Raw genomic sequence first — 25337 nt, 5'->3', positions numbered from 1 at the left:
ATGTTTAGATTCCAGACAGGTGAAGGCGGATGTCTGGGAGGAATTACTCTTTTGAGTCCCTCCATAAAAGCTTGAATGGCTGGCACTCTGAAAAGGGAAAGGTGCTGTCTGTTTTGAAGATAAGCTGCCATTGCAGCTAAATGTATCCTGATGGAACTATATGCCAGATATTTCATACATTTACATTTACATTGTATCTGTGTAGATGCAACAAATAACATATAATGTTTTGCGTTGATGCATCTAGCGGATTTATGTCATTATTGGAACAATAAATGACAAATCGCCTCCATTACGCCCTGGTTGTAGGTCTTCTAGCCTCCTTGATAATGTTCATACAGTCAGGGGGCAGGTTCAGGTAGCCAAACTCTTTGACCTCAGGAGCCATATTGCAAGGCTCAACTGTTGCGGATCTGGGTGCTGAATGTCTCCACGGCTCTGAGTGAGGAGACTGGGTGTGAGTTGCAGTCGTTGGTGAGGCACCACTGAAGGTTCTAGGAACGTGGTGTACTATGCCTGCCTTGCCCATGTTGGAGCAACTAGGATGAGTGTCATTGAGTGCTGCCGCAGTTTGCGCGCCACCAGCGATATGAGCAGTGCTGGAGGAAAAGCGTACGCAAATCTGCCTGACCAGTTCATCCATATCGCATTGCCCTGAGACTGCGGGTGTGGGAACCTGGCGGCGAAGGTTTGGCACTTTGCGTTTTCCTTTGTGGCGAATAGGTCTAGCTCTGGATGACCCCACTGCTGGAAATACGGTTGTAGCACCGAGGGATGTATCTCCCACTCGTGCATCTGATGGCTGTGCCTGCTGATCAGGTCTGCTATCTGGTTGTCCATGCCCGGGAGGTGTTCCGCCATGAGGAACATGTTTCTTTGAATGGCCAACTTCCACATGCTCTGGGCTAGGTGTGACAATTGTGGAGAGTGCGTCCCTCCCTGCTTTTGGATGTAATACATGGCAGTCATGTTGTCCGTCCGGATCAGCACAACCTTGTTGCACAAATGCAATTTGAACGCCTTCATCGCCATGAAGATTGCCATCAGTTCCAGCAGGTTGATGTGCATCTTCTGCTGCTGCGTCGTCCATAGTCCCTGCACTGTATAATGGAGGACATGCGCTCCCCAGCCCTGGAGAGATGCGTCCGTCATCAGCACGATCTGTGGTAAAGGCTCTTGGAACAGTCGTCCCCTGCAAAGGTTTTGTGTGTTCCACCAATGCAGAGAGTTGTATGCACGACAGGTCACCAACACTAGGTCTTTTAGCTGTCCTTGAGCCTGGTTCCACTGTTGTGCCAAGCACTCCTGAAGCGGACGCATGTGTAGCCTCGCGTGAGGGACTATGAAGATGCAGGAGGCCATCATGCCCATCAGCTGCATAAATACTTGCGCTGGGAGTGAGTGTTGAAGTCTGAATTTCTGAATCAGCAATTGCATGCTGTTGATTCTTGCTGAGTTTGGCTGCGCTGTTGCTGCCAGAGTGTTTAATGTTGCTCCTAGGTACTGTTGTACATGTGCGGGTTGAAGATGAGACTTCGGGTAATTCAGTGAAAATCCTAGACTGTGTAGGAGGTGAATTGTGCGGGACATGTGGCTGGCACATTGCTGGGCTGACTTTGCTTGCATAAGCCAGTCGTCCAGATAAGGATAGACATGGATGTGTTGTCTCCGAAGGTGCGCAGCCACTGTCGCCAAGCACTTGGTAAACACTCTGGGGGCTGTAGTGACCCCCAAAGGCAGGACCTTGAACTGGTAATGCTGGTTGTTTATGGTGAACCTGAGATATTTCCTGTGTCCTGGGTGAATTGGAATGTGGAAATATGCGTCCTTCAGGTCTATGGTTGCTAGGAAATCTCCCTGACTGAGCAATGGTAGAACTTGCTGCAAAGTGAGCATGTGAAAATGTTCTGACAAGATGTATTGTTTCAGGGGTCTGAGGTCTAGTATGGGCCTGAGAGACCAGTCCTTCTTTGGGATTAAGAAGTACAGTGAGGGGGCGTGGCTTGGGCGCCGATGGCGATGGTCGCCTGAGAGCTCGGCTTCGGGACTGTGCCCGGAATTATCCTGTTAATCGGAGGCCACGGGGCACCCTAGCCCCCGCAAATCGTTGTTCGGCCCGACTGGACCCTACTGAGGCACCTGGCGCAGTTTAGACGGGTGCTGATCCGCCCGAAACTCGAAGTTTGTGGTCCCGAGGAGAGCGACCCAACATGGCGCCCGGACCCCTTTGTCCCCTCGGACGGGACCATTAGACTGGTGGAACGTCGCTGATTACGGTGTGCCCTCCGCTCTTTTGTCTTCCTGGAGAGTGAGGATCTGGACTTTGACCAGACGAGACTCTGGCATTGGTGTTTGAGCCTGGATGGTCGGATGCCCCTACCATAGTGAACCCCGGCACACGGACGCCTAGAAACCCTGACGGTGGTGCCGACCCCCGACGCAGCGCTTGGCCGCCTCCCCCGATCGACCCGATCCCATGGGAAGCACAGCCCCCTGGCGCCACAAAGTCTCTGGTGGTGTGGGTGGCCCTCGCTCCGGGTCCTCGTCAACCAGACGGGCCTGCCCGGCCTGGCGCCGAGTGTCTCCGCCTCCTCCTCAGTGCTCTCCGACGACACGGTGGTGGCGCGAGCCGAAGCTGTGGAGGTCCACCTGGCCCTGGAGAAGAGGATCGCCAGCCCTCACCCTGAGGGCCAGCAATCGAGAGAGTTATAGCCGACGCCCGCACTCGGTGGCACCTTTACCTGAGTCCACACTGTGCGCTTCCCGCGACATGGGGAAGCCGAGAGGGGCCAAGGGGACCACCCCGGCCGCCTCTGACTCGGAGACCCCGGACAAGGAGGGCCATGGAGACCCGGGAAGCGCGCCGTTGCAGCAACAGTTTGACCGCGTCCTGGAGGCGATTGCGACCACACGCTCGGCCCTTCAGCAGGACATTGCCCAGGTGGCGACGAGCCTGGGCCTCCTTAGGGCGGAGCACGGCAAGTTGTCGGACAGGGTCAAAGAAGTGGAAGGCTCGGTGAAGACCTTGGAGCCGGCGCAGCGATCCTTGGCCGCGACAATGAAAGATGCCCTGTCTCGGATTTCTGCCCTGGAACAGCGAGCGGAGGATGCGGAAGGCCGTAACAGGCGCAACAACATCCGAGTGGTAGGCCTGCCGGAGAAGATCGAAGATGGCGACATGGTGGCCTACTTGGAAGCCTGGCTCCGAGACACGGTGGCCCCGGAGGGCTTATCCTCTTTCTACACCCTTGAACGAGCTCATAGGGTCCCAGCAAGGCCACCGCAACAGGGCCGTGCACCGCGTCCGGTGGTGGCGCGCCTCCTGCATTTTCGCGACAGGGACCTTATCCTCAATGCCGCTAGACATAATGGCCCCTTCAAGGTGGAGAACAGCCAGGTGAACATCTTCCCGGACTACACCTATGAAACCCAACGCAGGCGGTTTTCATTCTTGGCGGTCAAGCGCGAGCTCCGGAGTGAGGGCATCCAATACTCGCTCCTATTTCCTGCAAAGCTCCGCATCATTGTCGATGACAAAACTCAGTTTTTTGATACCCCGGAGGATGTCTGTAACTGGCTTGAACTTTATAGAGCTGGGAAAGATGGTTTCGCCTCCACATCTCAGCCAGCGGCGGAGCCGGGGCAGCGACGGCGATCTAAGAGGATACGGAGTCGCCGAGGCCGGTCGGGCGGCCCTTCAACTGCGGAGACATCGACGGAGCGGAAAGGAGTATTAGAGGCGTTGTCTGCACTGTCTGGTTCACGAGATGATACCATTACAGAAGAAGAGAACCCTGGTGGCGAGGGGGCATCGACGGACTCGGAGGACTCGGTGACAGATAGCATCAGCACACCGGTGATCACGCCGAAATCGGTTGAGGACCTTCTAGATGGACAGGGTTGATGGGGTGAGCTGCATCCTTTTGGGTGGGGGCCCGTAGCGGGGGTGGCGGGAGCCGATGGTTCAGCATGATCTCCGGTGAAGCGGGGGGTGGGGTGCCTTGTTTTTGCCCCGAGGGTTTCCGATACTGTTTTGGGCTTGCTTCAGTCCTGGTAGCCAGGGCATCGAGGGCCCACTGCCACCACCCAGCCCGCACCTGGCCCTTAAGGCCTTCCTACGCTGGCGACCGTAGGATTAGTTGGGGACGAAGGGTTTTCTGAGGGTATGGTTTGGATGGGAACTAGATGGAGCTATTTGGGTCCTGTTCTGGGGAGGGTGGGCAGGGGTTTGGTTAGCATAAGAGTTGTTGAGTTTTGGTTGGGGGAAATGGCCGCCATCAGTGCTGGGTTGATTGTTGATTGCTCTTTGTTGGGACCCAGATGGGGAGACTTTGCACGAACAGTATGGGAAAATGGCTGACGTTGCTAATGTGAAGTGTATTACTTGGAATGTGCGGGGGCTTCATACCATGTCTAGGCGGCACAAAGTCCATGCTTATTTAGTGCGTAGGGGGATACAAATGGCGCTGCTGCAGGAGACCCATCTGAACAGCGTAGGTGGAGGGGGCAGGTCTTCTACACGTCGTACTCCGCGTATGCCAGGGGGGCGCTAATTTGGATTAGAGCTGGGGTTCCCTTCCAGGTCACAAACTCCGTGGTAGATCCAGAGGGGTGCTACGTGGCCATTTCGGGCACACTGGGGGTGAGGGCCCTGAATGTTTGCTATGTATACGCACCTAACACGGACCAGACTGCCTTCCTTTCTAGGTTATCGGGCTCGTTGGCCCACTTTCTCACAGGGCCCCTCCTGCTCGGCGGGGATTTCAATTCGGTAGTGGATGTGGACACCGATCGCTCGCATCCGCCCCTCCCTGACTCTCCGGTCCGCCGTGTGGCTAAAAGTCGTAGGGACTGGCAGATACAGTGGGGTCTGACTGATATTTGGAGAGCGCAACACCCCGACGCTAGAGATTACTCCTATTTTTCGGGCCTACACGAGTTGCACGTTAGTTTGGACGGGTTTCTTGGCTCGACTGAACTGGTTTCAGCGGCGATCCGTTCCGAATACTTGACTAGGACCATCTCGGACCATAACCCCCTCCTGCTGGCCCTTCGCTGGTTTCCGGGGGCGCCGGCGGTGCCCACCTGGAAGTTACGTCCTGAGATCCTCGAGGACACTGTGTTCAAAGCGGAATTAGGGGACAAGATCGAGGAGTATTTCGCGTCCAACAGGGGCACTGCGAGCTCGAGAGCGCTGGAGTGGGACGCTTTTAAGGTGGTAGTGAGGGGTTATTGCATCACCAAGAAGGTAGGTATGAGGCGGGTTATCCTCGATGACTTAGACGAGGCTGATCGGAGGCTTCGTGAGTTGGAACTCCGCCGCTCCGGGCACCCTGAACTTCAGGGACGCACGGCAGAGGCGAAGGAGGCGGTGGCGGCGGAGATCGAGCGGCTGCGCTGCTTCGACTACAAGGCCTATACGGTTCGGTCCCTCGCAGAAGGGGATAGATCGAGCGCATTGCTGGCATGGCTGGCTAACCCTATGCGCCAGACCTCACTGACGACGTCCATGCGCATGGCGGACGGGACCATGGTGCACACTCAACCGGAGATCCTAGGCTGCTACCGGCACTACTACGATCAGCTATATCGCAGTCGTGCTGCCAAAGACCCCGACCTTCTCGAGGACTATCTGAGGCCCCTGGAGCTCCCAACGGTGGAGCCTGACGTGGCGAAAGCCCTGGGGTCCGATATTGAACTGGGGGAGATCCGCAGCGCCATTAAAATGATGGCGCGGAACAAGACCCCGGGTCTAGACGGTCTTCCTGTGGAATTTTACGCGGCCTATGCCGACCTCCTGGCTCCGAGACTGGTGATCGTATACAGAGAGGCGAAGAGGCTTGGCCGACTCCCCGGCTCGATGCGCGAGGCCCTGGTGGTTCCCCTCCTCAAGCCGGGATGGGACTCGGCCGATCCGGCGTCCTACCGTCCCTTATCGATGCTGACGGTCGATTATAAGATTCTGAGCAGCATCTTGGCCTCGAGACTGCTGGGCCACATGAGCTCCCTGGTGCATGAAGACCAGGCTGGGTTCATCCCCAAGCGCAACACGACAATGAACATCCGTAGGTTGTTCCGCTTGCTGGGTGAACCGCTTGTAGATGCTCCGTGCCCGGTGGTCCTATCGGTAGATTTAGAGAAGGCATTTGATAGCCTGGAATGGGACTACCTGCACGCTGTGTTGCGGCGGTTCGGCCTCGGCGAGGGTTTCATCAGATGGACCGCGGTATTGTATACCTCCGTGTCGGCCAGGGTTCGAGCGGGTCCGTTAATTCCCTCACAGTACCCGGTGGAAAGAGGCACGAGACAGGGCTGCTCGTTATCCCCACTTCTCTTCGCGGTGGAGCCTCTTGCACTGCTACTCCGATCGGGGGCTCATTACAATGGCTTCTGGACACCTTCGGGCCCGCACCACATTTCGCTATATGCCGACGACCTGTTGCTCTTCCTTGAGGACCCAGTTGTAGCCCTACGTGGAGCCGCGACGGCGCTCACGGCGTTTGGGGAGGTCTCGGGCCTCCGGGTGAATTGGGCTAAGACATGCCTTTTCCCGGTTCGCAGAGGCACCCCTAGCCCGGCCCTCAATGGAGAGATTAGATGGGAACCTGACTGCTTCAGGTACCTGGGAGTGTATATCTATCATGAACCATCTGACCTCCTGGACGGAAACATTACCAGATGCAGTCGAGCGCTGCGGGGTAATATGGACTTCTGGGCTACGCTACCGCTATCAATGGCGGGGCGGGGCGTTCTCCTCAAAATGGTGGCTCTCCCCCGGTTACTGTATTATTTCCGGGCGCTACCGGTTTGGATCCCGCCGGCCACATTTAGGCTCCTACGGTCAATGATAGTCGGATTCCTCTGGGGCTTGGGCCGCCGAAGAGTGGCCCTCAAAACCCTGATGAGGCCGAAAGCCGAGGGTGGGCTCGCGGTGCCGGACTTTGAGAAATACTATCTGGCGGCGCAGCTCCAGACCCTCACCCAGGAGATTGCCAGGGAATTCCAGGGCCCGGAGGACAGGAGAGGTATGGGGATGGCCAGGCATGTTCTCTCCTTCATAGCTCTACGCCAACGTTTGGCCTTGCAAGACCTGACGCTGGAGGAGAAGACCATTCGCCTGTGTTGGAACCGAGCCCACGCCCGGGGCCAATTGCGAATACCGTATGCGCCTGAAATACCTTTAGGGATGTTGACGGCCTTGCCCCATGGCGGTGATTGGTCACGGTTGGCGGACTGGGAGGACGCGGGCTGCAGTTGGTAGGGGATCTTTATGAGGCTGGGGTGCTCTTGCCCTTTCAGGAGCTCATTGACCGCTTCGAGATTCCCCGCGGAGACTTCCTATTGCACTCGGTTCTGGTCCGAGCAATCCAGGCGCACTGGAAAGGCGGACAGGAGGAACCTCCTATGTCTCCGGTGTGCCAATACGTCATGATGTCTGCGGGCACGGTGAAGGCGGTCACATGCCTCTACGGTAGACTGATCAATGAAGGGCTGACCCCCCTTACGACCTTGAGAGCCCGTTGGGAGGCAAACATAGGCAAGGAGATCCCGGAAACGACCTGGTCTCAACTCGTGCGGCGGGCTTGGAAGGGGACGCGCCACGCCTGTTTCCAGTTGGTTACTATTATGTACTCCATCGGGCATACCTGACCCCGGCGAAAATCCAACAGTACTTCGCCACGAGCTCGGCAACCTGCCCCAGATGCCCGGCGCCGGAGGCAGACCTCCTCCACATGCTGTGGGCCTGCCCGGATTTGTCCTCCTACTGGGTGGAAGTGGGGAAGACCCTGACGGAGGTGACGGGGAGGCCCCTATCGGTCGATGCTGCGGTGGGACTTTTGCATTGGTTTCCACATTCCCCTAAAAACAAAATTTCCAGTAAATTTATTGATTTGGGGCTTCTCTTGGCTAAGCGAGAGGTGACCAGGAACTGGAAGGCACGAGCTGGTCCGACTGGGAGCAGGTGGCACAGCGAACTCTTGAAGTGGGCGGCAGGAGAAAGCACGCTGAGATACCAACTAGCTGGGAGACAGCATAACGAAAAGGCACAGGAGGCTGCGCTAGAATGGGAGACACTAGTGCAGGCCCTCAGGGACTATTGCGCCCCCAGGGACTCTGATAGCGAGAATGCGGCGCGCCCCGAGTCCCGATAGGCGATTGCGATTTTTATCTCTGATGCTCTCCTCTTGGGTCCTTTCATGAATCCTACTGCGGCTGCTACCATACACTGATGGCGGGGTTGGGTTGGGGAGGGATTACTTTGGAACTTAGTGTTTTGTGGGAGGGATTTTCTTTTGGGTTTTATGGGCTTGTTTAGAAAAGCAGATGACGGACAGGGGATCATCCGGACCAGCTTTGCTTTCCTGCTGAGCCCCCACTGGATTTTGACGCCTGACCTTTGGGTTGTGGGCTGAATGTTTACGTATGAAAACATGCTGCGGGGGGTGGGTGGGATGCAGTTCATTGATTTTCTTGGTTTTATGATGCTGGTCGTATTTGTAACATTTTGCTGATTCCTGCAATAAAAATATATTTAAAAAAAAAAAAAAAAAAAACAATTAAGAAGTACAGTGAGTACACCCCTGTACCCTGTTGTTCTAAAGACACGAGTTCTATGGCCCCTTTTTGCAGCATGCAGATGACTTCTTGCTGCAATAAGTGCATGTGCTCTGCGGACATAGGACGGTGCCTTGGGGGTATGTTGGGTGGGGTGGAGGTTAGTTCTAGACAATAGCCGTATTGGATAAGTTGTCTTACCCACCTGTCTGTGGTAATGCCTTCCCAGAGTGGCAGGAACTGCTGAAGTCTTCCCCCGACCGGTGTTATATGGTCTGGGGGCAGTGACAAGACGTCGCTGTTTATTATTGGTGGAGGATCTGGCATTATTATTTCCTCAACCTCTGCCTTTGGTGCTGCTCCCACGGTATCCACCCCTATTGTTTTTGTTATAGGTGGTCTGTGTGCCTCCTTTGTTGTATTGGGCTTGCTGTGATGCTTGACCTCTAGAGGCTCCCCTGTTACCGGAGCGACGAAAGGTACCTCCCCTGAACTGTTGTGACTGCACAGCCCCCATGGATTTGGCTGTCTCAGTGTCTTTCTTAATTTTTTCTAGGGTCGTGTCTACATCTGGACCAAATAGAAAGTCAGGGTTAACCGGCTGATTGAGCAAAGTTGTTTGGATCTCTGGCTTGAAATGAGGAAATATAATTTTTGATCGAGTAGTGTTCCCCAGCGAGTACCCCACCGTCTCCATGTACTAGCTTGCAGTGCATGTGATTTCCCTCCTGTGTCTGCTACGGAGACGCAAATACATTTGCGTCCATCTTTAACATGTCCTCTTTCAGATCCGCCATGAACGGAATGTATATTCAGTTTCCATATATGCTGTGCCACCGTCTTTTTGTGGTACACTTTACACGTTTTTCAGCTCTGGCGAAGTAGGCCCAGATCATGCCATCGAGCTTTTTCGAGCCTTTCTCCTGCTTTCTGACTCCGAGGGCCTCAGCCCAAGCTACCTCTGTGCCAGTGGCCCCCACCTTACTCCTTGCGCGGCTCCGGCGCATAGCCTAACCTCTGCCTGCCAAGACTGTATTCAACCTTCGAATTATCTGCTCCACTCCTCGAAAACACATTCCTGTCTCGTAGCTCAAGTAAACATCCTTCCAGCTGCAGGAGCAGAGGGCCCGGTTCTTCTGTCTCCATGCAAGTAATTCATAGACTCCGTTGCCATGGTAGGCCCATGCCCCCTCACTCTGCATGCCAACACGTAGACGCATACATGCAGACAGTATAGAGTAGTCTCCGCCCGAGAGACCTTTTCCCTTCCAGATACTACAGTTCCTTAAACATATGATATCAGACATGATTTGGGATTAGGTTGATCTGACATCTCAGACTTATGTCTACACTTGTAGTGCTAAGTGTCAAGTCCCCTTCACCCTCCAGTAACACGTCAGATTCACGTCAATCTGCTGCGCGCGCATCTCTGCCATGAATTTCTGCTGACATTGCAAGATTCTCTTATGTATCCACCCATTTTGTGACCTCATGATTAATGACGTTTCTAGTACACGCCTTCATGCACGCCCATTGTACCGCCTTTTTAATGACGTTTCCATGTTTTATCTCTTCTTTTCCAGTTGTTACGCCTACTACATGCTCATACATTGTAATGCATTGACTATATATATGTACTTCTGTAAACAATATGTGGTCTGTCTGCCCTTCCTGAACCTGTGTGGTGATGGAATGGTTATGCCACCTTGGCTCGAGCCAATAACCCAATTCCTTTTACAGGAATAAAACCCTTTTGAGTTAACCTCAATATCCCGGATTTTGCCTCTTATTTTTCTGAGTTATTCTTATTGATTATTGATAGCAAATTAAGTATAGGTAATCGATTTTACCAGAGATGCGTAGCCAGGCATGCCTTCTGAGCATCACACTTGTGTTGATGGCCCTAGCTGCTGTGTCTGCTGTATCTAGCGCACATTTAATGGATGCATTTGAAATCAGCTTCCCCTCCAGTATTAGCATTTCTGCTCCCTCCTTATAAGCATCAGGAAGGTGTTGTAGTAGCTGCTCTAACGTGTCGTAATGAGCCCTATCATATCTGGCTAATAGGGCCTGTGTATTTGAGATTCTCCAAATATTCGCCTCTTTAGCTGCTACTCGTTTGCCAGAAGCTTCCAAGATTTTGGATTCTTTGTCCGGAGGAGGAGCATCACCACTAGTTTGAGAGTTCGCTCTCGTACGAGCATTAGCCACTACTAAGGTGTCCAATGGGAGCTGGCCCTTGATATACGTAGGGTCTACAGACGCAGGCCGGTATTTCCGTTCAATTCTTGGGTTCACAACCCTTGCCCTTGTGGTTTCTTTGAAAATGTCACCAGCGTGTTTAAGGACACCCTTTAGCATAGGCAAAGTCTTCACTGATCTTTTTGAAGTTGAGAAAAAGTCAAACAAAAAGTCTTCCTCTACCGGGTCAGCGTGTATTTCTACATCATGATTATTGGCTGCCCTTTCAATCAATGCGTTAAACGCAGCCGTATCTTCAGTAGGCGAGGTTTTGACTGTATAGGACTGAGTGTCAGGCGTGGTATGTGGTTCACCTGGGTCAACAGGGTCAGTCCAGGGTTGAGATTCCTCTTGATCTGTGTCAATAGGACAATTAAATTCTTCCTCATTGTATCCTTCTCCCACATCCTCAGTGGTACGTGTGGGAGAATGGTGTAATCCTGTCCATAGGACTCTACAGGCTCAAAAAGAACAGGTGAGGTAGCAGAGTCCCTCTTCTTTTTGAGTGGGATCTTGTATGACTCCATAGGATTTTCTGGAATGATCTTTCTTTTATAGTGAGTCTGCCAGAATCCGAGTTGATGAATAGTTTCGACTGATTATTGTATTGTATTGTAATTGCATTTATATAGCGACTACTAACCCTGACGAGGCGTCGAAACGCTTTTTCGGCGGGTAGCACGCTACTCCGGGACCCACAGAGGATTAGTTTTGAATTAGTATAGTGAAACATGCAAATACATTTTAAGTGGTGGATAGGTTAGTCAGTTATTTGGATTTGGAATGATAGCAGAAGTATAGAGTAGGACAAAGGTTAGTATTTATTTATCGCTCGCTTGTTGACGCATGCGGTTTGTCTTCTATGGGCTGATTTCTTGAGACTACCGACACCTTTTTGGCTGGGTTGGTGCTTTGTTGTGGCTCGAACGCCTTAGGTCGTGCGGTCGGGGGCAGTCCGTACTTTATTGGTGGCGTAAGCATTGGAGACGGACTGACCTTCGAGGGTGGCGCCGTCTTCGATCCGACCGACTTCGTCTTATCACTAGTTTGTTTGTGGCCTTGCGTCGACTCGAGCTCTTGGTGCGCAGCAGGCACGCTCTTCTGCTTCGACTTGACATGTTCTTTTGGGCCGATTTTGGTCTTCGACTCGAAGGCCTTGACCACCAGTGGCTTGGAGGCTGGAAGCTTCGGATCGAGAGTCTTCTGAGCATTGAGTCCCTTGTTAGCGTCGCCATCTTTTGAAGTCAACGGCGTCAGGGTGACGTGCTTGACCTTAGTTACAGGCTTCGGCGCCCCGATCTTCGGGCCGACACCCCCTTGAGACCCCAGATCCAATCAATTTGATTGGATCCGAAGTAGTCGATCCGAGGACTGTCTTTAGCAGTTTCGGTTTCGATTTAGAGTGTCGGTTTCGGTTTCGATTTCACCACTGATTGTGGTTGATCGACCGATGGCTCCTTAGAAATATTCTTAGCCGGGCCTTGACGCTGGGCTATAGAACGTGGTTGAAGATCTTGGCTAAGGCCTTCCGGCGATGCCTCGACCTGAGCCTTTGAAAGTACAGTGTCATTATCGGCCCCCGCGACTGCGGTTGGGCCTTGCTCATCGCTCGAGTCGTCATCGACAGCTCCGATGGCCTGTGCGTTGTCTCCTACCTCGACGACGTCTTCATCATGGACGTAGTCTTCTTCTTCGTCCTCATCATAGTTAGAGTTCTGCTCCGACAGAGGATCAGACTGCTGTTCAGGATCCTCTTCATAGACGCCCTCGTCGTCTTCAGCCTCGAAGATGTTCTCTGGGTCGTGTGCTGTTTTCTGCACAGACTGTCTCGCGGCGCGTCGAAGCCGAAGCGTTTTCTTCGACCCGAAACAAGACCAGGCCATGCAGCTGGCCTCGTCGTGGTCCGGGGATAGGCATTTATTGCACACCGGGTGCACATCGATGTGAGGGTATTTAGGAGTTGCAAACGGGGCATCGTTTGAACGGGCTCCGTTCCATCGTCGATCGTTGATGGGGCCTTTGGTGTCGAAAAAGGCAAGTGGCCTTCGACGTCCAGCACGAAGAACCGGAACAAGTACGTGGCACCGAACAAAAAGACAATACCGACGCCCGAAGGCCTTTTGGCCTTGTGAAAAAGTGTTTTATATCGATTCCGAACTGGAGTTAAGAAAGTACATCCGAACCCAATGGCAGAAAAAAACAATCTGAGGATGGAGAGGATGCCCATGCGCACTGTAGTCCAGGGGAGGAGCCACCTATCTCGTGATACTTCGAAGACTCTCCCAGGACAACAATGCAATCATCCGGACCCAACACTAGGTGGCGACCTATGCACAGATATGAATTCAGCAGCCCACATGCCTCGAACAGAAGGGCCGGCAGGAGCGAAAGTCTATGGGATGCTTAGTCCGAACATCCCGCAGAATACGTTCTTTAAGTTGAAAATCATGAACGCAGGTCAGGATGACGGGGGGGTGGTAGTCCCCCAGGATATTATGAAATAGTTCCACAGCAGAGGCCTCAATATCTTGCCCCTCCAAGCCCTGCGGAACTGCCCGCATTCTGATACCATTCCGCCGGTAGCAGTTCTCGTGGTCCTCTGCTTTGTCTTGGAGGTCCAAGTGCTGGTCTCGACGACTCAAGACATCCTGCTGAAGCGGAGTAATTTCGTTGTCGCATGCAGCCGTTTGGTTTTCCAGGTCATCAACACTCTCGCCCAACGAGTCCAAGTCTCTATGCACCTCCCGGATCTCCATGGTCCGGTCTTTTATCATGGAGTGAAATTCTCTTGAGAGGTCTGCAAAGAGGGATTCCAGAACGCTGCTTGTGACCAGGCCCTCATGATCATCCAAGCTGGGTCGCATCATAAAGCCAACTTGTGTTGCTGGCGTTTCTGTCCGCCCGTACCAGCCTTTAGAAGATGATCTTTCACGGATCTGTCTTTCCGGGATTTGGTGGCAGCAATCGCAAAAGGTTACCTCCTTGTGATGACAAGGGGAGGCAGAGATCTGTGAAGATGAAGAACTGGGCGCCAGGCGTGTTCCCAAACAGTACTTTGGTTCCTCCATCAGTGGTACTTCAAGAGACCTGGGAAACTATGCTTTGGTGCTCTGCTCTCTATATCTAGTCTCCCTGGCTCGTCCTGTCTTGCTGGTAGTGCTGTAGCAGATTCTCAATGCCCCTCTGCCAGGCGCTTTTTCAGATTCACAAGGGTGCCCCTTGCAGTCTCCCTTAGGTTCCAGGCCTATAAACTCAACAGCAGCGCTGCGCCAGTTCTCACTTTCACTTCCCAGCCTGATCAGCTCCCGGGCCTCCTCATGCATAAGCGGGTCCTCACTTTGGGCTACTCGTTGCGGTGGGACTCGCGCTCCGGTGTGTTCCGGCCCAGCACTCCACTGGGCCAAATCAGGGCACTTTGCTGCCAAGTAGGAAGGGGGGAAGAGGTGGGGGGGTTGCTCAAGGGTCCAGCATGTCTTCAGCTCCCAAGCTCCCTGGCAGGAGCAGATTTCAGCCTGTGGCAAGTGTTGGGAGGCCACTGCGACCGCCGGTTGTCTCACCTGTTGGAATCGGCGAGATCTGCTCGCTCAGCTGCAGCTCCCGCCGGTCGGCATGTTCTCACTCCGCAGGTGAAGACACCCCGCTTATGTGGTGACAGCTCCCAAGGTGGGTCACGGCTTCCTCCTACCGCTACGGGTCACGCCACAGGCCCTCCGGGCCACTGGGGGGAGCCCTGCAGAAACGCGCCTCTGCTCACGGCGTCCAACCGCCCGGCCGTTAGCCGCAGGGAGCTCTGACACGGGCGGGACACCAGCCGTGACGTTTACACCAGTGCCGCACCTCCTTCAGATTTTGCCCCCGCTGTCGTCCCCATATCAAGGTGAGTGCTGGGCGATGTCAGGGAATCCGCTATGCTGTACAATGCGGCTTGGGCCCAGGCTCGAGATCAGAGCGACGAGCAGGCATGTCCTACTCAGTCGCCATGTTGCCAGACTTCCTTTTTAAAGGAATCTTATTATGAATGTCCTCATCAGGAAGTTTGTGTTTTTAAGGCAGTTTAGGATGAATACGGCCAATTTCAGGGTTAATATACAGTTTCGTTTTGTTTGGGATCTTTGTTCGGTGGAACAATGTCTAGATTCGGATTCAAAGGGGTATCCTTTGTTTTCAGCGAAGGCGTTTTCGGTGCTGGCATGGGCTGGCCTTTTGGTACTGAAGATTTCAGCCCTAAAGGCTGTTTTGATGAGGAAGGCTTCTGCTCCGAGCCGGATTTGTGGTTGGTACCGGAGGACTTCTGTTCAGATGAGGATTTTTGCAGGGCGTCGGAATCATCGTCTCGGTGCAGAGCATGGCCAGAAGGCAGAGGAGATACCGAAGCCTTATGTTTTTTGTTGGTGAGTTGGTTGGGTAAGGGGTCTTCTGTACTCGCGTCCCCTTGACCATGCAGCAGTTCTTTGACGCAGTGGTTGATCTCGAGCTCTGAGACTGAGCCTTGCAAGGAGATGGCTTCTCCCTCCTCTGCCGCCGATGCACCAACATCTTCTTGACCGGATTCTTCACCGAATATGTCCGGCGTGTCTTGGATGCTGCATCTCCCAAAGTCGAGCCAGAGAATCGCAAACAGTTTTCTTCGATCAGAACGATGTGCAAGTGTCACAGTTTACTTCTTTGTGCTCTGGAGACCAGCACAAGTTACACACTTTGTGTGAGTCAGTGCGTGGATATTTCATGTGTCACTGAGGGCAGAATTTGAATGGTGTCCGTTCCATTGACGGAGAGCTGACCCGACGCGGTTAGGCCCGAAGGTTGTCCACGAATTTTTCCAATCAAAAAGTAGATTTCGAAACAATAAGCAGAGAGGTGGGAAATGTGCAAGGAAACAATACAGTCATGGGTAGACAGGATTGCATGTCGAGGGGAACCGCCGAGTGCTTTTGAACCAGAGCGTAGCAATACACGTCCGAACCAGATGGCGGAAAAAACAATCCAACAATGCAGTGGATGACCATGTGCACTATCACTGAAAGGAGGAGTCACCTTACCTTCGAAGAAAAACAACTTGCAAACATCCGGACCAAACACTAGATGGCAGGAGTATGAAAAGCATGTGTATCTACAGCACACATGCCTCCCAAAAATATTACACCTAAAAAAATTTAATACCACAAGTTTTTATTATTTAAGAATATACATGCCTGCTCCTTTTCCATTAAATTAATGACATTGCAAATTCAAATACATGCTGCTCCTGCTCCTGGGTTCCAGTTCAAGTCAACCCCTTTAATATAACAATACTAATAAGGGGCACGTTTGGGGATCTCCAAGGTACTTACTGCAAAGCTAGAGTACACAATTTAAAGGCCTTTCACATGCAAATTAAAAGATTTCAGTACGCTATGAGGTCTATTTCAATTATTTTAACATACTTTGAAACCATCACAGATTTTGATCTTAAAAAAGGATATTCTCTGAACTGATGAATTTGTGCTTTAATGTGGTCTTCACAAATTTGCCGCAACTGTTTGTAGAGATTTGCAGAAATCTTGTAGGAACAGAGATTTTCTACTGCCTAAAGAAAAAAAAAGAGTAAATATTAACAATGGAATTATCAGTCCCATAGATTTTCCTTAGAAGCGGTTTATAATACTACCAAGAAGCTTTCAGGAAAAATCCAGAAAACAAAGTCATAATGAAACAGTCCCTTTGTACCTGTAAAAACGCTTGGGGTGTCAAGAGGGCCCTTGGCATGTATCAGACAAACAGAAACATTAATCCATGCAATTGTTTTACTTAACTTGAACTTTACGTTCCTTATCACAATAGAAGTGCCCAAAACATATGGTGCACTATTTAGTGCTTCTCATTCTTTAAGCTATGTGAAAATAAAATCATTTAACAAGTATATTTAACAAAACACTAAATTCAAAGGAGAAACACAATAATTAGGCATATATGGAAATCCAGAGGCAGCTAGAAACAGGATAAATTTGGAGGTGGGTTGGATTAAACAGATTAGGGCATTAGCATCCAATTCAGTGGCCTGGGTAAAGACAAGATGGTATGTATCTCAACAATATTCTATATATTATTCACCCCTTCTTTTTGCTATTGAACCTCTGACTGTGGTGAGACAGTGGTATGGCAGTAACCGGGCCTAGTTGGGCTAGGAATGCAGCAGGCTCTTCATGCCTTTAAATATTTGGGCGTAAATATGTATCATCAACCGATGGAACCTAGGCCTTAAAGGGATCGGTGACATGTTGGAGCTCCCTCATCCTCCCGCTTATGGCAAAGTTCATTCTTGCCAAGGAGGTGGCTCAGCCAATACTACTAAACTTCATTAACCTTCCAGTATCAGTCCATATTAAATGTTTGACTGTTATACACTCTGCTTAAAGAATAAATATGGGACGAGGTGGACAAAGTGGCCATGGAGAAACAAATGCATAATTATTGAAGAGAACGTTAGCATTCCTGACCTAGAGATAGATTACCTGGTAATCCAACTGCAGTAGATGGAGAGGTGGCTTGACGGGATGAATGTGGAGCTACTTTCAGTAGCAATGAAATAATGAAAATGATGCGTGCAAGGGTCTCTACACAACCATTACATGCTTTGGCATTGCCCCTCGACTGGCTTCTCGCAGAAGGAGACCATTAATATTTTCACTGCAAGGTAATTAACATGGCAGACAAACGAGAGAATACTCACTGTGAGAGATTGTTATGCCAATTGGGAAATTATCTTCCTGGAGACATTTACTGACAATTATGGCTGGAAGGAGGTCAATGTCTGAACTATGGCGTGCAGAGATGAACATTTGAGGCACTATGCGGTGCCAGGATAGCCGAACCACCTCAGCATGTATTTCTCAAACACCTTCTGACAATAGGGAAGGTAGATCCATGGTTAGACGGCTCATTAAGGCACTTGACAGAATGGTTATGAGGGTTCTAGACAAACCCAGAGAAAGATGAGAGAGTAGCATAGGCCATGAGATAGAGGACAAAGAATGGGAGAGAATACTGGGGAGTATTTAAAGTGTCTAAAAACACACACCTATACACACACACACACACATACACATACATATACACACATATATACACACACACACCTATACAAACACACACACATACATATACACACACACACACATACCTATACATACACACACATATACATATATTAACACGCTTGCAACTCCCCTTGGCACGCGAAGAAAGGCAAGTGCAGACCCAAATAAGTTTCAGTGGTTTTTATTGTGCTACCACCCTGTCGCCATGAGGCGTTTCGGCCGGAAGCAATCAGCCTTGTTCACTCAACAGCGCATGGGCGGCAGTGTCTCCTTTTTAAAGTGCAAAATACTGCAAGACTCAGCATAGACACAAAAGACATACTCTGTCATAATATATACAAATTACAGCTTAAATGCCAGTAAATGAATTTCTAGAACATAAAGTAAGTCTTATAGTATTAGACAATATTTTAAATCACAGCTTAAATGCATGTAAATTTAGTGCCAGATGTATCAAGGCTTTTGCGACTCGCAAAGGCCGAAATTCGCAGAATTTCGGCCGTTGCGACTCGCAAACGGCCTTTTTGCATTTTCTAGTATGTATGAAAAAAATCGCAATTTAAGGAATTGCAAATTTTGCGATTCCTTAAATATGTAAAAAACATTTTGAAATTGCGATTTTGTGTTTAGAAATCACAAATTACCACCAACTTGTAGTTGGTGGTAATTTGCGATTTCTTTTAAAAATGCCCTATTTGGCATTTGTGAGGGTGGCATGTCACACACATACATGCCCATAGGGCATGTATGTGTGCCACATGCACACACATGTAGATTTCAGGGGTGCAGCTGGGTGTCTTTGAGACACCCCTGCACCCTTGAAATAATTCTCAAATTGTGATTAGCAAATTGCGAATTCGCAATTTGAGAATTATTGCACTCCTGGCCCATAGGAATGCATTGGAAATTATTCTTTATTTGCGAATTCGCAAATTGCGAATTCGCAAATAAAGAATAATAAGGAATCGCTAGAAAATAGCGATTTTGTACATACATACCGTTTTGCGAATTCTAAATAGCGATTCGCAAAAAATCTTTATTTGGGATTCGCAAAACGGAATCTTGATACATCTGGCCCTTAATTCTTTAGAAAATGGCGTATATCCCAAAGCAAATGACCTATTTTACATAATTATATAAATGTTTCTGTAAAATACAGACAGAATTTAATCAGTTTTGAAAAAAATCCTGCATGAATATAATTTGTCATTTGTCTTAATAGGTGTATTGTCATATTTCACATCATATGAACAAACCCTTTACCCCAGTTTCTACTGTCATGCCTGCTGATGTCATGATAAAGTGACTAAGTGCTAAAGAAAAGAGAAAAAATGCCCCCATTATCTTAGACAAATGAGACCCCTGTGTGAGAATTTTGTGTGCAAATATGCAAATAAAGTGCAAACGATAAATCTTTTTGTGAAAGGCTAGTGCAAGCAGCAATTCGCAAATAAATAAACTATACTTTAGGTTTGGATAATATCTAATTCCTAATAGCTTTGGTGTGCTAGTTATGACTTGGTCCAACAGAGATAAAAGGAAAGGAAAGAACAACTAGGTAATATTTTAAAGGACAAATCTATAGATTGGTTCCCACATAATTATCTGTACAATATAAAAATTGATATAAAATCATTCCAACCTAAAATTCCAATAAATTACCTAAAATCAGCCTAAAACCAAACTCCGATTTGAAAAAAAGATGTGTTAATATTTTGTATAAAAAAAAAAAAAAATACTTGTGTACAGAGGATTATCTAAAAGTGGACCATATACAAGTTATGAGATACCTCTTTTCTGGTATCTAAAATGCTGGGGTAAAAGTTCTTATTGCAGTGATTTCTCCACATAGTTGAGACAATTAGACAGTTCAAAAAACCAACAATTTATGATTTTATTTGTTAGATGGGCGAGGTCTCCGGGGGGACAGAGGTAAGTACTTCTGGACACCGGGAGACCCACCCTCCTCTTGGAACGTTACCGAGCACTAGAGTCAGGCTTCCCGAAAGGAAGGTTTACACATTTATAGTCATATACACAGCGACACCCATACACTACAAAAGGACACCACACCACTAGAGTTATAGATAACAATTCATTATATAGGGTTAGGCATCAGATCAATACGTATACAGTGGGGTGAGGTGCTAACTTTCTGTCCTCGAGGGTTGATGTTCGGGGGTGGGGTACTGTCCCTCTTGAGGTACTCACAGTCGTCTGTAGTCTGTCTCTTCTCCCGGCTCTCAATCCTCGAGCTACGGGGTACTGATGGTGGATTCACAGGGGTGGGGTGGGGTGTGTGGGGGGGGGGGGGGGGTCGTCCTTCTGGGGGCACTCTTGTAGTGCGGTGACTTCTCAGCGCCGTTCGATCTGACGCTCCCAGTCAGGCCGTGGTGTGTACTCTGGAGCACGACGTACCTCAAGCACTACTAGGGACGATGCGGGGAAAGCTGGCAATGCGGCGTAAAGCAGGGAGTACATTGCGTACCCTGGAGCGCGACGTACCTCAAGCGCTCCCAGGGACGAGGCGTACACTGGTGGCAGGCTCCGTACGATTGTAAACCCCGGGCGACGCTCGAGCCGCCATGTGACTCCTCCGCCCCCTCCTACTTGTAATAGGATCGTCCCCCACAGTTGGCCAGGGGGTGATGGGGGGCTCTGGTTGCTATGAGATTGGGGGCTCTGTGGGCAGGGCGTGGGCTGGCCTGGATTCCTATCTGCGGGCCTGAGCCTAAAGCTTCCTGCTTCTGGGGAGAAGGGTGGGGGCTGCGCTAGGGTGGCTGTTCATGTTCAGGGAATAGTGGGGATGTAGAGGGGAACGGCGGAGAGGGTTGCTCTGGTAGGGGCCTTGCTCAGGTGACGGTGGGGGCCCGGGGTGTATGGGTGTCTACGCCAAGGCGGCCAGGTCTAACACAATTGAACACAGAGACCCCGCCGATAAATACCCAATAAATAAATACGTAAATAAATAAATACGTATCTAAATACCGGATAAAAATCACTAGGCCTGATATGTGCAAATAGCATGATAATAAACCATAGATGCCCTGATTGCTTAAAGGTATGTATGTAAATCCTCACAAGTGTTGAGACCTTTAGGATGTTTAGTAAATAATTGTAATATATATCTGGTCTCTAAGCGTCGTAAACTGGCCTCTCTGTTACCACCCCTTTCGGTGAAAGATACTGTGTCTAAAACATAATATTCAAAATGTTTGAGGCAACTCTGATGTTGTTCTTGGAAATGCCTCGCCACTGGGTAGCTTGGATCTTTATTCACAATAGCTCTGGTATGCAGCAAGATTCTCCTGTTCACAGGCAGTTTGGTGCTCCCGTTGTATGTAAGGTTACAACTACATACCAATGCATAAACTGCATATTCAGTTTTGCAAGACAAGTATTTAAATATGGTGTGCTATCTTGGACTAAAGGCAGTTTGGTAATTTTTAATGTTCACACCATATTGACAAGCCTTGCAGTTTGGGCACTTATAAAAGTCTAGTCTGGGAGTTAGATATATATATATGGCCGCAACTCCAAATCTGTCCTTTGTTCGACCCCCCTTTTTCCTTTCCCCCCTTATCATAATGAAATGGACTGACCCAGTGTCATATATGTAATAGATTCGCCCTGCCAAGACGCAATGAACGGCCACTTGGCCTCCAAGTTTATTGCTTTGGATGCAGTTGTAAATATGAACTCAATGTGGTGCGAACATGTAGACAATGATCTAGTGCTTATGATTAGGCCACTTGGCCGCAATGCAATGAAATTTGAATTTACTGTTGTAATGTAAATATTTAATTTACAATTGTTTGTTTATTCATTTAAACATCATATAAGTCACTTACATTTAATTTCAAGCACTAATGTCTTAAAATCCTGTGCACCTTTGAGTCTTTCCTTTACTGTATTTGTAGTCTTTACGAAGATTGTAGTTCCAATGGGTTTGTGGTCCTATGTCAGTTTCCACTACTCCCTTTGTGCACTTTAAAATGATGATTGTTTGTTAATGTGGCTGGCTATCGAAGAAGACCGCCTGGTCGAAACGCGTCGCCAATAAACGCTTTGTGAACACGGACCCTGGAGTGCGAGTCTTTTGTGTGTTTCCTGGGACTTTACTTTGTGTAGTGACCTGTGAAACAATATAGCCTGCCACTTTACAGATAAAGTGGCTAAGATTGTTGACAAGTTTCAAGGCCAAGATCCAGGTGATCCTGCTTCTGTGGAATATAAGGCGGAACTAATCCCTCTTCAGTTAGCCACCTTGGATAGATTCCCAAGCCTAAATGTCTGTACATTTAACAGCATGGCAGATAGCGTATCCTCTTGTTCTCCGGACGATCCTATGCCAGTAAGAGTCTGGAAAACATTTGGTTGTGTAACCCTCCCATGGCTACAACGTATATAATCAATCCCTCGAGGAGGGAGCGGTTCCGGATGCCTGGAAGCAGGCAGTGGTGACACCCCTGCTAAAAAAAACAACTCTGGACCCTGCCAAGTCGGAGAGTTACAGACCCATCTCCCTGCTCCCCTACCCGGTTAAAATACTGGAGCGGGCAGTGGGCAGGTCACTCTCCGGCTTCCTGGAGGAAAACCAGAAGCTGGACAGAGATCAGTTTGGCTTCCGCCCAGCACATGGGACGGAGTCCGCGCTGACCCTGATGCTGGACAAACTGAGAATGCGGGCCGACAGTGGGAATGTCACGGTGCTAGTGCTTCTCGATATGTCGGCCGCATTCGACACGGTTAACCACTCTATTTTGCTGGGAAGGCTTGAGAGCATGGGGGTGCGGGGATGTGCACTACAATGGATGCGGTCCTACCTCTCAGGACGACAGCAGGTGGTCACATTGGCACCCTTCGCTGCTAATAAAATGGCAATAGATCATGGGGTCCCTCAGGGGTCGGCCATCAGCCCCATTTTATTTAATGTATATCTACAGCCGCTCCTCCCCCTCATTAAATCATTTGGGTGGAGGTAGTAAACTATGCAGATGACACGCAGCTGGCGTTCTCCCTGGAAGGGAAGCACGTAGTCACAATGGACACATTCCAGGAATGTATGCGCCATACAGCCAGGTGGCTCAGGAAGAACTCCCTACAGTTGAATGGGGAGAAAACAGAGGTGTTGTACTGTGCCCCAGCAGGATTAACCAAGCACCTACCGAGGGAATTTAGACTTACCCCGGAGGAGGAGCCAGTGCCACCGTCTGATACTTTAAGAAATCAGGGGTCTTGCTTGACAAAAATCTACAAATGGAGTCACAGGCCAATAGGATAGCGGGCGTGTGTTTCGGTCTCCTACGGATGCTGCGCCGGCTCCACCCGATCCTGCCAGACCACAAACGGTCGCTGGTGGTGAGGAGCATTGTCCAGAGCAGGCTGGACTATTGCAACTCGTTCTATCTGGGAGCGCCTCAGTTTGTCATTGACAGGCTGCAGAGAGTGCAGTCGGCAGCGACAAAGCTGGCACTAAAAAGAAATCGCCGTGCCTCATCTCACCAAGCCCTACGGGATCTGCACTGGCTGCCGATAAAGGAGAGGGTACTTTTCAAGTCTCTGTGTATGGTATTCAAAGCAACGCATGAACAAGGCCCAGCTCCGCTGCAGGGGTGTTTCTCCTGGTATCGGCCACAGAGACACCTCCGTTCAGCTGGTGCAGGTCTGCTGGAAGTTCCAAGATTCAAGCGGGCTAGGATGGGGGGCAGGGCCTTCCGGGTGGTTGCGGCGCGCCAATGCAATGAACTTCTCCTGAGCATTAGACAGTCAGTCCCTTATGAGTGTTTTTAATATTAATAATTATTAATTAATTAAATAAAATGTATAATAATATTAATTTATTATTAATAATTAAATAATATTTCATCACTGAAAGTCTGTTGATAACCCTTTGTGAAGACTCCTTTCAATTTTGAAACCCTTACGTGATCACCTTTTTTAAAAACTGGCTTCTTCACCTTTGTACCGAAATTACGGCCATACACATTTCTCCAAACATTTAACGAATTATTAGGTGTTACCTCTTCGGGTGCCATTTTGAGAGTCCTATGATAACTTGCATTATATACAGCTAAGAAAGCTGTAGAACATAGACGTATCTGTATGTGTTGTTGGCCGTAAAATACCGCCACATCTTAGACTTTGAAGTTCTATTAAACCGTTCAACAACCGCTGCTTTTACCTCCGTGTGTGTTACAAAATGATGAACATTGTGCTGCTTTAATAATTTCTGAAATGACTTGTTTAAGAATTATTTTCCGGCGACTGTTTGTAGTTTTTGAGGAATACGCCCCTTAGCGAAGATGGTTTTAAAAGCGGTTGTGACGCTAGCCCCACTTTTATCCTGTAGCGCCTCTGCGTAGGCGTACTTGGACAACACATCTAGGACTGTTAATATATAACAGCCACCGTCGTTATGTTTTGCTATATCTTGAAGGCTGATGATGTCCGCTTGCCACTGATAATCTATACAAGCATTAACGATTGTAGGACGCCTCTTAAAACGTCTTCTGGCAGGTTTATGTAGTGAATACGCCTCCTGTCCTGATACCCACGTCTTCACAGCTTCTCTGCTTACCGACTCCTTTTCATCCACAGCCCTTCTATACAGAGAGGCGACGCTTCCAAAGCTACCAACCCCTCTTGTATCATAATAAAGTTTTCTTAACAGGCCCACCAACATGTTAACAGTCGTTACAGTACAGGAAATGAAAGACGCTTGTTTTGTGTAAGAACATTTTATTAAAAAATAATGAATATTACCAATTCACAGACAAAGGGGTTTCATATCTTTTCACAGTATGCATAGTAAGTACAGTTAAACACATACGGCTTTTAGGTTGTAGCATTCTACTACTTTACTTTAAATACACGCTATCCGGTACAATACATCAGGACTTCTCTATTATAAAATAACCTTTGTGGTGCCAACCTTTGTGGTGCCATGGCCACTATTCTGTTTTTTAGATACAGATTACACATGCGTCTTTCTATGTCTAAGTCTTCTGCCATCTTTCTGTCACAACACCCACAGGAGCATGGTATACTTCTTAGTTTTGCGCAGGGATCGTCGGCATAGCGTATCTCCTTGTGTGTTGCCACTAAGATCTTCAGCATGTTCGGGTGGACAAAATTATTTTCAGCGCTCAGGCCATGCACCACCTTTAGCAGCTTATACAACATGTACGGGTCTAGCATACTACATATGTACCTGATTACTTGTTCTGTGTATGAGTTGCTCAGGCACTTGGGCGCCCCCTGTTGAGGGTCCCTAATACGATGGCCAAAACACAGGCTGTAATAGTCCAGTTTGACACATGTTCGTACAACCACCGCTGCGAAACCTTTAACACACATTATGACTTCTCTGGTGAACAAATGTGTATCCTTTTCAAAGTCGTCGTTCTTAGAACCATCTTCACATTCCAATGGAGCAGGTGCACTCGGACTTGTGGAACTTCC

The 25337-nt window shown here is 49.4% G+C and overlaps 1 protein-coding gene across 1 annotated transcript in view; it reads right to left on the bottom strand.

The window, feature by feature from the left end:
* Nucleotides 1–25337, bottom strand: part of CUL4B (cullin 4B) — a 938104-nt gene that overhangs the window by 796437 nt on the left and 116330 nt on the right. The window contains exon 4 of the mRNA XM_086918515.1: nt 16260–16363. Coding sequence (XP_086774641.1) covers nt 16260–16363 — 104 coding nt within the window. The remainder of the gene's footprint in view (nt 1–16259; nt 16364–25337) is intronic.

Source organism: Lissotriton vulgaris, chromosome 4_1, assembly GCF_964263255.1.
Source record: "Lissotriton vulgaris chromosome 4_1, aLisVul1.2, whole genome shotgun sequence".
Classification (NCBI taxonomy): Eukaryota; Metazoa; Chordata; class Amphibia; order Caudata; family Salamandridae; genus Lissotriton; species Lissotriton vulgaris.
The sequence above is the reverse complement of the archived record's forward strand: the minus strand, read 5'-3'. Positions and strand labels throughout refer to the sequence as shown.